The sequence below is a fragment of the Archocentrus centrarchus genome, chromosome 12, assembly GCF_007364275.1.
Source record: "Archocentrus centrarchus isolate MPI-CPG fArcCen1 chromosome 12, fArcCen1, whole genome shotgun sequence".
Classification (NCBI taxonomy): domain Eukaryota; kingdom Metazoa; phylum Chordata; class Actinopteri; order Cichliformes; family Cichlidae; genus Archocentrus; species Archocentrus centrarchus.
In genome coordinates this window covers 568,359-580,912 of record NC_044357.1, presented here as the reverse complement: position 1 = coordinate 580,912, position 12,554 = coordinate 568,359, and the positions used below count along the sequence as shown (strand labels likewise).

Here is a 12,554-nt window from a genome sequence, read left to right as displayed (position 1 = left end):
CTGTGATTGTGTACAAACTTTTGAGTGGTCCATCCATCCATTATCTTCCGCTTATCCTGTTCAGGGTCACGGGAGGGGGCTGGAGCCTATCCCATCTGTCATAGGGCGAAAGGCATGGTACACCCTGAACAGGTCGCAAGCCTGTCGCAGGGGTAACACCAAGAGACAAAACCTTTTACACACATTCGTACCTATGAGCAATTTAGAGTGGCCAATTAACCTAACCCCAGTAACTGCATGTCTTTGGACTGTGGGAGGAAACCCACGCAGACACGGGGACAACTTGCAAACTCCACACAGAGAGAGAGGGAGAGGCCTGGGCCAAGGTGGGATAGAACCCAGACCTTCTAGATTGTACACTGCTCAAAAAAATAAAGGGAACATTTAAACAACATAATATAACTCCAAGTAAATCAAACTTCAGTGAAATCAAACTGTCCACTTAGGAAGCAACACTGATTGATAATCAATTTCACATGCTGTTGTGCAAATGGAATAGACAGCTGGTGGAAATTATTGGCTATCCGGTCTTTAAGTCCGACGTCACTTCTGGGTCCAGATGCCCATAAATGGACAGCAATGGCAGCCCAGTCACTGTTCACTATTACATTCTTATCGGTCAAAACAACGAGTGACACAGCATTGCTGAGTATTGAACACAGGAGAGTTTGGACCCGGAAATGGAATTCTACGTCATAGACCGGATTAGCAAGACACACTCAATAAAGGAGTGGTTCTGCAGGTGGGGACCACAGACCACTTCTCAGTACCTATGCTTTCTGGCTGATGTTTTGGTCACTTTTGAATGTTGGTGGGGCTTTCACACTCCTGGTAGCATGAGACGGACTCTACAACCCACACAAGTGGCTCAGGTAGTGCAGCTCATCCAGGATGGCACATCAATGCGAGCTGTGGCAAGAAGGTTTGCTGTGTCTGTCAGTGTAGTGTCCAGAGGCTGGAGGCGCTACCAGGAGACGTGGAGAAGGCCGTAGGAGGGCAACAACCCAGCAGCAGGACTGCTACCTCTACCTTTGTGCAAGGAGGAACAGGAGGAGCACTGCCAGAGCCCTGCAAAATGACCTCCAGCAGGCCACAAATGTGCATGTGTCTGCACAAACGGTTAGAAACCGACTCCATGAAGATGGTACGAGGGCCTGACGTCCACAGATGGGGGTTGTGCTCACAGCCCAACACCATGCAGCACGCTTGGCATTTGCCAGAGAACACCAGGACTGGCAAATTCGCCACTAGTGCTCTGTGCTCTTCACAGATGAAAGCAGTGGGTCAGTAATGGTGTGGGGTGGCATTTCTCTGGAGGGCCGCACAGCCCTCCATGTGCTCGCCAGAGGTAGCATGACTGCCATTAGGTACCGAGATGAGATCCTCAGACCCCTTGTGAGACCATATGCTGGTGCGGTTGGCCCTGGGTTCCTCCTAATGCAGGACAATGCTAGACCTCATGTGACTGGAGTGTGTCAGCAGTTCCTGCAAGATGAAGGCATTATATACTATATATACTAATATTATATACTATGGACTGGCCCGACTGTTCCCCAGACCTGAATCCGATTGAGCACATCTGGGACATCATGTCTCTCCATCCACCAACGTCACGTTGCACCACAGACTGTCCAGGAGTTGGCGGATACTTTAGTCCAGGTCTGGGAGGAGATCCCTCAGGAGACCACCTGCCACCTCATTAGGAGCATGCCCAGGTGTTGTAGGGAGGTCATACAGGCACGTGGAGGCCACACACAATACTGAGCCTCATTTTGACTTGTTTTAAGGACATTACATTAAAGTTGGATCAGCCTGTAGTGTGTTTTTCCACTTTAATTTTGTGTGTGACTCCAAATCCAGGCCTCCATTGGTTAATAAATTTGATTTCCATTGATGATTTTTGTGTGATTTTGTTGTCAGCACATTCAACTTTGTACAGAACAAAAGTATTCAATGAGAATATTTCATTCATTTAGATCTAGGATGTGTTATTTGAGTGTTCCCTTGATTTTTTTTTTTTTTTTGAGCAGTGTATATAAAAAAAAAAAGAAAAGAAACCACAGTAGAATTAAAAGGCTAGCGCAGTGTGTGATGTGGTTAACTGTCAATATCTACAACCAGATTAAAATATTAATGAAAAATGAACATGATGTATTTGCAAAACAGCTGGATATACAGGGGTTGGACAATGAAACTGAGACGCCTGTCATTTCATTAATTGCACATTGCACCAGTAAGAGCAGAGTGTGAAGGTTCAATTAGCAGGGTAAGAGCACAGTTTTGCTCAAAATATTGCAATGCACACAACATTATGGGTCAAGTCAAGTCAAGTCAAGTCAAGTTTATTTATAAAGCACATTTAAAACAACGACGTTGACCAAAGTGCTGTACAAGATCTGTAACCCCAAGGACTATACTAAATAAAAATAAAAATATATAAATAAATAAATAAAATAATAAAATAAAAATAAATAAATAAAAACATTAAGAACAATAAATAACATAAGAAAATTAAAAATTAAAACGTTTAAAACAAGTACCATAAAATACCATAAAACAATCATCTAAAAGGAGGTAGCACTGCAGCCAAATGCCAAGGAAAAGAAATGTGTTTTTAATAGAGATTTAAATGTGTGTATCGTCTGAGCTGTGCGAATATGGAGAGGTAGATCGTTCCATAGCTTTGGTGCTGCTGCTGCAAAAGCTCGATCACCTCTCTGTTTTAGTCTGGTTTTAGGCCTCTGTAAGAGCAGCTGGTTCGATGACCTCAGAGCTCTTACAGGGGTGTGACAGTGAAGCAGCTCAGACAGATACAAAGGTGCCAGTCCGTTTAAGGCTTTAAAAGTAAGCAATAAAATCTTAAAATCGATTCTAAAACGGACAGGGAGCCAGTGAAGGGATGACAGGACTGGGGTAATGTGTTCATGCTTTTTTAAACCGGTTAAAAGACGAGCTGCCGCATTCTGGACTACCTGCAGGCGGCGCACAGATGATTGATCTATGCCAAAGTACAGAGAATTACAGTAGTCCAGGCGGGAAGTAATAAAAGCATGAATAACTTTTTCCAGGTCCTGCTGTGGGAGATAAGGTTTTACCTTGGCAATGACTCTGAGTTGGTAAAAACTGATTTTGGTAACAGCACTTACTTGCTTCTCCATTTTAAAACTACTATCTAAAATGACACCCAGATTTTTCACAGCATCACGACAGTGAGGAGCCAAATGACTCGGAGTGCCAGAGGAGTAGCTTGAGGGGTCAAATTTACCAAAGCATATGACCTCGGTTTTGCTTTCATTAAGATTATGGGTGACATACCAGAGTTCAAAACAGGACAAATTGTTGGTGCACGTCTTGCTGGCGCATCTGTGACCAAGACAACAAGTCTTTGTGATGTATCAAGAGCAATGGTATCAGGGTAATGTCAGCATACCACCAAGAAGGACGAACCACATCCAACAGGATTAACTGTGGACGCAAGAGGAAGCTGTCTGAAAGGGATGTTTGGGTGCTAACGCAGATTGTATCCAAAAAACTTAAAACCACGGCTGCCCAAATCATGGCAGAATTAAATGTGCACCTCAACTCTCCTGTTTCCACCAAAACTGTTCATCGGGAGCTCCACAGGGTCAATATACACGGCCCGGCTGCTATAGCCAAACCTTTGGTGACTCGTGCCAATGCCAAACGTCGGTTTCAATGGTGCAATGAGCGCAAATCTTGGGCTGTGGACAACGTGATTGTTCTCTGATGAGTCCACCTTTACTGTTTTCCCCACATCCGGGAGAGTTACGGTGTGGAGAAGCCCCAACGAAGCGTACCACCCAGACTGGTGCATGCCCAGAGTGAAGCATGGGAGTGGATCAGTGATGGTTTGGGCTGCTATATCATGGCATTCCCTTGGCCCAATACTTGTTCTAGATGGGCGCGTCACTGCCAAGGACTACCGAACCATTCTGGAGGACCATGTGCATCCAATGGTTCAAACATTGTATCCTGAAGGCGGTGCCATGTATCAGGATGACAATGCACCAATACACACAGCAAGACTGGTGAAAGATTGGTTTGATGAACATGAAAGTGAAGTTGAACATCTCCCATGGCCTGCACAGTCACCAGATCTAAATATTATTGAGCCGCTTTGGGGTGTTTTGGAGGAACGAGTCAGGAAAATTTTCCTCCACCAGCATCACGTCGTGACCTGGCCACTATCCTGCAAGAAGAATGGCTTAAACTCCCTTTGATCACTGTGCAGGACTTGTATATGTCATTCCCAACACGAATTGATGCTGTATTGGCCGCAAAAGGAGGCCCTACACCATACTAATAAATTATTGTGGTCTAAAACCAGGTGTTTCAATTTCATTGTCCAACCCCTGTATGTAGTACATTCAATCAACCAAGTGATTTCTCAACCATGCTGAACTGAAATTGCTGGTGCAGTCTGAACCTGTTCAACTTACTTGTGTTATTCAAGTGGATGAACGAATAAATAAATGAATTATTAAGATTTTCTTCACACTACACTAATTCCCCTACATCACAATTGTTGGTCAAGGTGATAAAAGAAAACCTATCTGTTAAGATCATAAAGTAATTAGCTTGTTTACTTGCTAATGTTAGAGTGATTTGTGTAGATGTGTATTAACATCCAGTCAAGTCAGGGGAAGGTTGTCTAGCACTCTGATCTCCTGTCAGCCTCCCGTCAAAGACCACAGGTTTATTCACAAAGAATAATCAAAAGAACTGCTGGCCTTTCAGCTGACAAGCTCTGGCCTTTGTTAATGGGACACAAGCATGCCCATGAAAAAGTGCCTTGGAGTCAAACTGTTTCCAGACACAATAGACCCTTTTACCACTTACGTCATCACTTTTTACAATCTGTAAAAGGATCTCAACTGCAGCCAAAAGCATAGTTTACAAGATGAATGTAAACAAGCAATGGTTATATAAATAATTTAATCTAGAGCTGACACATTTCCCTGTGAGTGAACAGTTATTGACTTTATTTAAACCATAAATCAAGACAGACTATGGTCATTTAGAAAATAACTTCATTTTAATCCAATGCATTCAGCAGTACAATAAATCAGTTTAACTGAAGCCAGAAATTACTCTGTGAAGCCATTAAACAAACATGAAGACAGACCTAGTCTAGTATTATTTTTCATGTGTGTTTCATTTATTAACATAGAGCTAACTAAATGTGTACTGTGTAGTCTTTGCTCAGCAGAGACTTCCATTTCCTCATTACTTCTCTCCAAGAAATATTTGTTCCTCAGGCTGTAACCCTCAATATACAATGCTGCCAATAAGTCATAATTTTGGGGAAGCTAAATAATTAAAAGTGTTTTTAAGTTTTAAAGCTGTGATCTTGCAGCAAATTTGGTTAGCATGAACTTTCTATAAGATAGATCTGGGTTTGTGCGTGCAGTAATCAGTCTATAGTGTATTCAAAAGGATAGTCTTGTGTGGGCACTGAGTCAAAGACAACGCTATCGAACGGGTTCTCAGTGGACCATTCATCCACAGGAAACCAAGCGTCATACCAGGAGGTTGTTCTCTCGGTTTCAGGTGGTAGTGTGGTAGTGGTTGTTGTTGTGGTGGTGATGGTTGATGTCGTTGTTGTCACAGGGGTGGTTCTAAGATTGGCTCGTAACCTCTGCAAACGCAGCCTGCGTAAACGCATGAGCCGGAGCCGTCTAAGTCGTGCTGGGTCGTGAGTGTTTTCAGTCTCTGTGTCGATGCTGGGGGCTGCCACAGTGCTGGCTGCAGTTGTTTTGACTACATTCGTTTTGGTGATGAGCCGAATGGGCCTTTTGCCATGGAGCGCCATGATTTGCTTGATGCGGTCCCAGTTGGATTTGACTAAGGTGAAACTGCAGGGTGTGGCTCCAGAGTCGTAGCCCACCATGCAGAGCCGTGTCTGAGGGGTGTAGCCATCAGCTTTGGCCGTTACCCTGTACTCTCCAGGATTCAGCAGTCGCCAGTAATCCCCACCCACAGCTATAATCAAATAGTCACATTAAAAAGATAATGTTAATAAATGCTGTAAACTAATGACTGGATCTTCATAATCTGAAACACTATATATATAGTATACCAGTTTTAACATCATGCCGTACTCCTTCCACAGATACAGTGGCATTAGGCAGTGGATTTCCATCTACATCTCTCACAATACCCTTTATTCCTCGATGTACCTGCACAGAACAAAGCACATCACTGTGAATCTTAAGGAAATTTCACGCTATGTAGACAACTGCGAACATATTCATTTCAATATCAGAATCAGAATCAGAATCAGAATCAGAAGGTTTTTATTGCCATATGGGTGAACAGGTTCACAGCATTAGGAAATTGCTGCGGTACTTCGTGCTTACAGGAAAAAAAAAAAACAAAAAACAAATAAGTATAAAAACTATAAGACAATATACAAGTATACAAATTGCAAATATACAGAGATATTAGAGCTTACAAAATATACAGTGCAGAGACTAATATTCCACTAATATTCCACTATGCTTGTCAACAAGATGTTAAAGCTGCTACATGCAGGACTTTTGTGATTAACACATCTTTCTGAATTCAGGCAATTCTGACAAAATCCTGATAATCCTGTATTCAGATAGCACTAAAGCAATTAAGCAACTGACAAAAAACAAAAATGCAGTTTTTAACCAAATAGGTTTTAAAAATAAATTTCTCACTTGTTCAATGAAGGATAGCAAAGCCTCACGGTTGTTCTCCCACTCAAGAGGCAGTTCACTCTCATGGGGAAACTTGTCACAGCCCAAGAAGATGGAGAGCTCGAAGCAGTTGGTGTGCAGGTAACTGAAGTCATTCATACCTGTGGAGGAGATTACATTTCAGAGGAAAGATTTTTCTCATTCAGTCATAATATCGTCCGACTATTCAGACTTTATTTGTCCAGCTTTTGAGAAATGAGAAATGAAAAAAATTGCAACATACATACACACACACACACACACACACACACACACACACACACACACATATATATATATATATATATACACTCAATAATCAAGGATATATTTAGTGATTTTCTACATTTGTTGTGGTCCACGTTTCACCAATGTTATCACCCAGCTCCTTACAGATATCCAGCGTGTCATCAAGATCCAGGATCCATACCAGCTGTTACAGGTGATCTTCCTGGACAGTTTCATTTCATCCAAGTCCTGGCTGCTATCACTGCCTGTTACAGCTTCCCTGGTTTATACGATGATTCAAATGAAGGAGACCATCCAGAATGAACTGTTTGGAAATGGTGGCCCTGCAGTGGAGAATACTCCTACTTGGCCTCTACAGCCCACTGCAGTGTCATTGCATTCCTGGCCTGATGGTTCATTGCCTTCAGCACATTTCCCTCCCTGCCAGAGGAAGCACGCTTCCTGGCGACGGAATCGACGGGTCCCGTCTGCTGATGCCGTCTGCCCAGCCTCTCGATATGGCAATGCTGGCACCAGTCCAGCTCCCCGAAGCTGAAAGCCCAGTACTGCCCCCACCAATCAATGCTGCGTGCCCTGTGCTGCCCCTGCCCTCTGATGCTGTGTGCCCTGCGTCACCAGAGTTCGAGCCAGAAGGTTCATTTTTGTCAGCCGATGCAGAGCTGCAGTCAGAGCAGGTCTTTCTGCTTGCATCAAGGGAAGCTGAGTCTTCGGCTTCAACCACACAGATGAGTGGAATTAACTTTTCCCCTGTACTCACTCTGAGACAGTGGATGATGGCTTTGAACCCAGGAGTGAAAACAGAAGGACTACTGTGTGTGTTATGGAGCCAAGTGAGTATGAGACTGTTCTCTGTGTGGCAATACCAGCTAAATCAAAGACTGAGATATCTGTTCCCAAACCTACCTGTGCTAAAGAGGTGTGTTTTGTGTTTAAGTCAGATATTAATAAAGATGCAGGGTTTAGCATTTCAAAATGAAGCAATGTCTGGTGTTGCTAAGTCAGTCAATTTTGAAAAGATTATGTTTCGTCTATCAGAAGCGGCCGGCATGAGAATCAGCACCTCTAAGTCTGAGGCCATGGTCCTCAGCCGGAAAACGGTGGAGTACCCTCTCCGGCTCAGGAACAAGTTCTTGCCCCAAGTGGAGGAGTTCAAGTATCTCGGGGTCTTGTTCACGAGTGATGGGAGAAGGGAGCGGGAGATCGACAGACGGATCGGGGCTGCTTCTGCAGTAATGCGGACGCTGCACCGGTCTGTTGTGGTGAAGAGGGAGCTTAGTATAAAAGCGAAGCTCTCGATTTACTGGTCGATCTACGTTCCTACCCTCACCTATGGTCACGAGCTTTGGGTAGTGACCGAAAGAATAAGATCGCGAATACAAGCTGCAGAAATGAGTTTCCTTCAAAGGGTGGCTGGTCTCTCCCTTAGAGATAGGGTGAGGAGTGCAGCTATCCGGGAGGGGCTCAGAGTAGAGCCGCTGCTCCTCCACATCGAAAGGAGCCAGTTGAGGTGGCTCGGGCATCTGATTAGGATGCCTCCTGGCCGCCTCTTGGGTGAGGTGTTCCGGGCATGTCCCACCGGGAGGAGGCCCCGCAGCAGACCCAGGACACGCTGGAGAGATTATATCTCTCGGCTGGCCTGGGAACGTCTTGGGGTCCCCCCGGATGAGCTAGAGGAGGTGGCTGGGGAGAGGGAAGCCTGGGCTTCTCTGCTTAGGCTCCTGCCCCCGCGACCCGGCTCCGGATAAGCGGAAGAAAATGGATGGATGGATGGATATCAGAACTGGCTGTAAGAGAATCAGAGTTTTTCATTCCTGAGTCAGTCCACTGTAAAACTGAAAAAAAATGTTTCCCAGTTTTCCAAAACTGTGTCTTGTGATCCTGCAGCTCATTCTAAGGACACTCTTAATAATGTGAGTGACACTCGGCTAGCTCATTTAGAGACTGTGAGTTGCAGAACTGAGTAGGTGGCATATGAGATTGTGTATGTTGAGACTGATATGTGTGGTTTCCAGTCTGAAACTGTTTTTGCCTCTAAGACTGTGGCACCTGTTGAGCCCCTGTGCCAGTACCTGTTCCTCAGGTGAGGGCAGGTTCCAGTCCTCCAGAAGACCCTAGAATTTGCAGTGGGCTCTGCTTACCTGCTCCAGCTGTCAGAGGAATTGTTTGGGGTTCCCGCTGAGTTGGCAACAGAGATGGTGTGTCCCACCGAGCAGCCTCTGCAGCTTGTGAATCCAGGTTGGCTGCAGCCTCAGCCCTTGGAGTCCACATGGGGCTCCATGCAGCCTCAGCAGTCAGAGGAAACAACAAAGGATCTTGCACAGTTCCAGTAGTCTTCAGAGCAGTTAGCAGGGGCCCGTCCCCCCGAGTTGTCAGTGGAGATGGCTGCATGCCCTGCAGAGCAGTTCCAGTCGCCAGAGGAAACAGCTGCTTATCCTGCACAACCCCAGTTTGAGCTAATAGAGTCATCACAGCCATCTGAGCCATCTTCAGAGTCTTTATCAGTCTTCAGAGTAGCCTGCCAGTGCAGCACCTCCACAGTCTTCAGCACCAACAGCCGCAGCACTTCCACTGTCTTCAGAGTTGCCAGCAGCTGCAGCACCGCCACCAGAGTCATTTGGGGTACCTGCACATCCAGAGTCACCAGAGCTACCTGCATGTCTAGAGCCCTCAGAGCAGCAGCGCTCCCGAAGTCTTCAGCGTCTGAGTCAGCAGCTGCAGCACCTCAGCAGTTTTCAGAGTCACCCTGAGCCAAGGAATACCGAGCCAGTGGTCCCTGGGCTGCCTGCACCCGAGTCCGAAACAGATGTCCCTGAGCTGCCTGCAACTGCACCAGGGCCGAAGGATCCAGCTCCATCTGTGCCAGGGCCCAAGGGTCTCCACCACCAGTCGTGGCCTCCAGCCAAGCCACCCAAGGTTCTCCACCGCTGCCACCAGCTGAACAACTGAGTATCTCTACCACCACGGGCCTTCAACCAGGCAACCTGATCTTCTTTCAGCTGCTCCCTTGAAGGGTTGCCACAGACCCTATCTCTAGCATCTTCCTCTTTCACACCAACCCTCTACATGTCCTGCTTCAAAACATCCATGAACCTCCTCTGAGGTCTTCCTCTTTTCCTCCTGCCTGGCAACTCCATCTTCAACATCCTTTGTCCATTATCCCTCCTCTGCATATATCCAAACAATCACAGCCTTGCTTCTAACTTTTTCTCCAAACCTCTCAACCTGAGCTGTCCCTTAAATATATTAATTTCTAATCTTTTCCCAGTGAAAACATCTTCAACTCTGCCACTTCCAGCTTGGCCTCCTGTCCTGTTGTTAGTGCTACCATCTCCAGACCATAAATCATAGCAGGTCTCACCACCATCTTACACTGTCCCTTTCACTTCTGCCGCTATTCTTCAGTCATAAATCACCCTGAAATCCGTCTCCAACCACTCCACCCTGCCTGCACTCTCTTCTTCACCTATCTTTTGCACTGTCCATCATTGCATTGGATGGTTGACCCCAGCTATTTAAACTCATCTACCGTCACTATCTTTACTCCCTGCATATTCACCTTTCCACCTGTCTCCCTCTCATTCACACACATGTATTCTGTCTTGCTTCTACCAACTTTCATCTTGCACCTCTTGCTCCTGTGGAGGTATGTTTCTCTCCAGAGCATACCTCCACCTCTCCAGGCTCACTTCCACCTGCTCCCCTACTCTCACTACAGTTCACAGTAGTACACAGAGATTCCTGCTTGTTCCCATCTGTCAACCTGTCTATCACACTGCAAACAAGAAGGGGCTCAGAGCAGATCCCTGATGCAATACCACCCCTACCTTGAGTCCATCTGTCACACCAGTTGCACACCTCACCACTGTCTTGCTGTTCTCATATATGTCCTATAACAGCTTCACATACCTTTCTGCCACTCCTGACTTCCTCATGCAGTACCACATTTCGTCTCTTGGCACCCTATCATATGTGTTCTCTAGATCCACAAAGACACAGTACAATTTCTTACAATTTTTTTCTATGATTCTCCATCGACACTCAGACAAAATATTGCATCTGTAGTGTTCTTTCTTGGCATACTGCTTCTCAATGATCTAGGACTGCAACGATTCCTTGAGTAACTCGAATAATTTGATTATAAAAAATTCTTGACACAAAGTTGTTGCTTCTATGCTTCATTTAAACTCTGCAGCACTCAGGTGTCACCAGGTAAGCACGAGCATTTCACCCACATTAGCAGCATTAAAGTTCTCCGTCGCTGCAATGATTTCAGTCATTTGGAAAATGACCCTTTAACATCAAGTGTACTGTTGCTGACCTGCTGCTGTCTACACCCGTGTGTGTGTTTGTGTGTGTTGTGATCGCTGGCCTGAGAATTTAAGCTGTTAGATACCAGAACGGATCATTACAGTTTGGTAGGGACCATTAGCAGTAGCTTTAAAAAGCTCCTGATGTTCTCAAGAAAATATCATAGAGTAATGTGCGCATAGATGACCTTTTGCTAAATCTCATATACAGCGCATTCAGTGGCGGTCCTAGCCTGTTTGGCGCCCTGGGCGAGCATCCCTGCCGGCGCCCTCCCACCCCCACCCCAACCCCCCATAGCAATCGCGCAGCAGCGCCTACCGCACTACTCCACTTGGGGGTTAATGAGCACCTGCTGTGTGGTGCATGTAGCTTTCTGCCATGGTCTGACAGACAGGTTTTAACAGAAGGTCTCCCCACCATCACAGGCACACTCAGAATTTCTTTTAAATTTTATTTGAAAAAACATGGAAGAAACTGAAATATTACACAGCTTTCTGCTTACCTTCATCTTTGCTTATTTCTCCTGTTGTTCTTTTCTCTTTTTCTTAAACTGCACACCTGATGGCTTTGACCTTTTCCTTTCCATCTGCCGTAATTTGCACTGAAGCTGAATAGGTTATAACCACCGCCCATCCACAGGGTTGTCAGATCTGACTGACAGTTGCCAGCCCAACACAACAAAACCTCCATTGAAACTCATGTTAATAGCACCAGGTGTGATATATATTTAACTAGAAGCACTCAGAGAGCGCAAACCTCCGCTAAGGCCATAGGGTCACTGACGCTGTAATACGTGTATCTAAATACTTTGAAATAATCTTTCATCTTTCCCAGACAACAATAACCCCCTATCCCGCAATAGTGTGTTACCTCGACCAGATCGCGGCTCCTAACCGTAGTAGGGAGACCTCTGGTCTCTACTTCGCTTGGCTCGTGGCTGGTAACTAACTTGCTCATCCATGTGGGTCACCTTTAGCAAGGCGGAGAAATGCAGCAAGTCGAAGGATTTTAGCAACAGAACTTTTATTCCTTTTTCCACCGCCACCGAACACACTTTTTCCCTCGCGCTCGTCTCCCACGCTAGCCCGCATACACACACACGGGGCAGAGAAAAGTGGGTGGTGTCTCTTAAAGGGGAAGGCTCTGCCTGTATCCCGCAATACTGAAGAATCCTTAAAAAAATTCCTGGATCCAGATCGTGATTTGGATCGCCACCAAAATTTAATCACTTCTTCCTCTTGTCATTTCCAACCGCTCCACAAAATTTCAGTG

General features: G+C 45.6%; 1 protein-coding gene across 2 annotated transcripts in view; it reads right to left on the bottom strand.

Moving 5' to 3' along the window:
* Positions 1-5,037: 5,037 nt before the first annotated feature.
* The window catches only part of aebp1a (AE binding protein 1a), a 30,644-nt gene continuing 23,127 nt past the window's right edge, over positions 5,038-12,554 (bottom strand). Inside the window, exons 18-20 of one of the 2 annotated variants that reach the window (XM_030742780.1) lie at positions 6,708-6,847; positions 6,101-6,200; positions 5,038-6,003 (exon numbers count right to left, since the gene is read on the bottom strand). In XM_030742780.1, coding sequence (XP_030598640.1) covers positions 5,435-6,003; positions 6,101-6,200; positions 6,708-6,847 — 809 coding nt within the window. In that variant the 3' untranslated portion in view covers positions 5,038-5,434. The remainder of the gene's footprint in view (positions 6,004-6,100; positions 6,201-6,707; positions 6,848-12,554) is intronic. The other variant, XM_030742781.1, reaches the window with a different exon arrangement.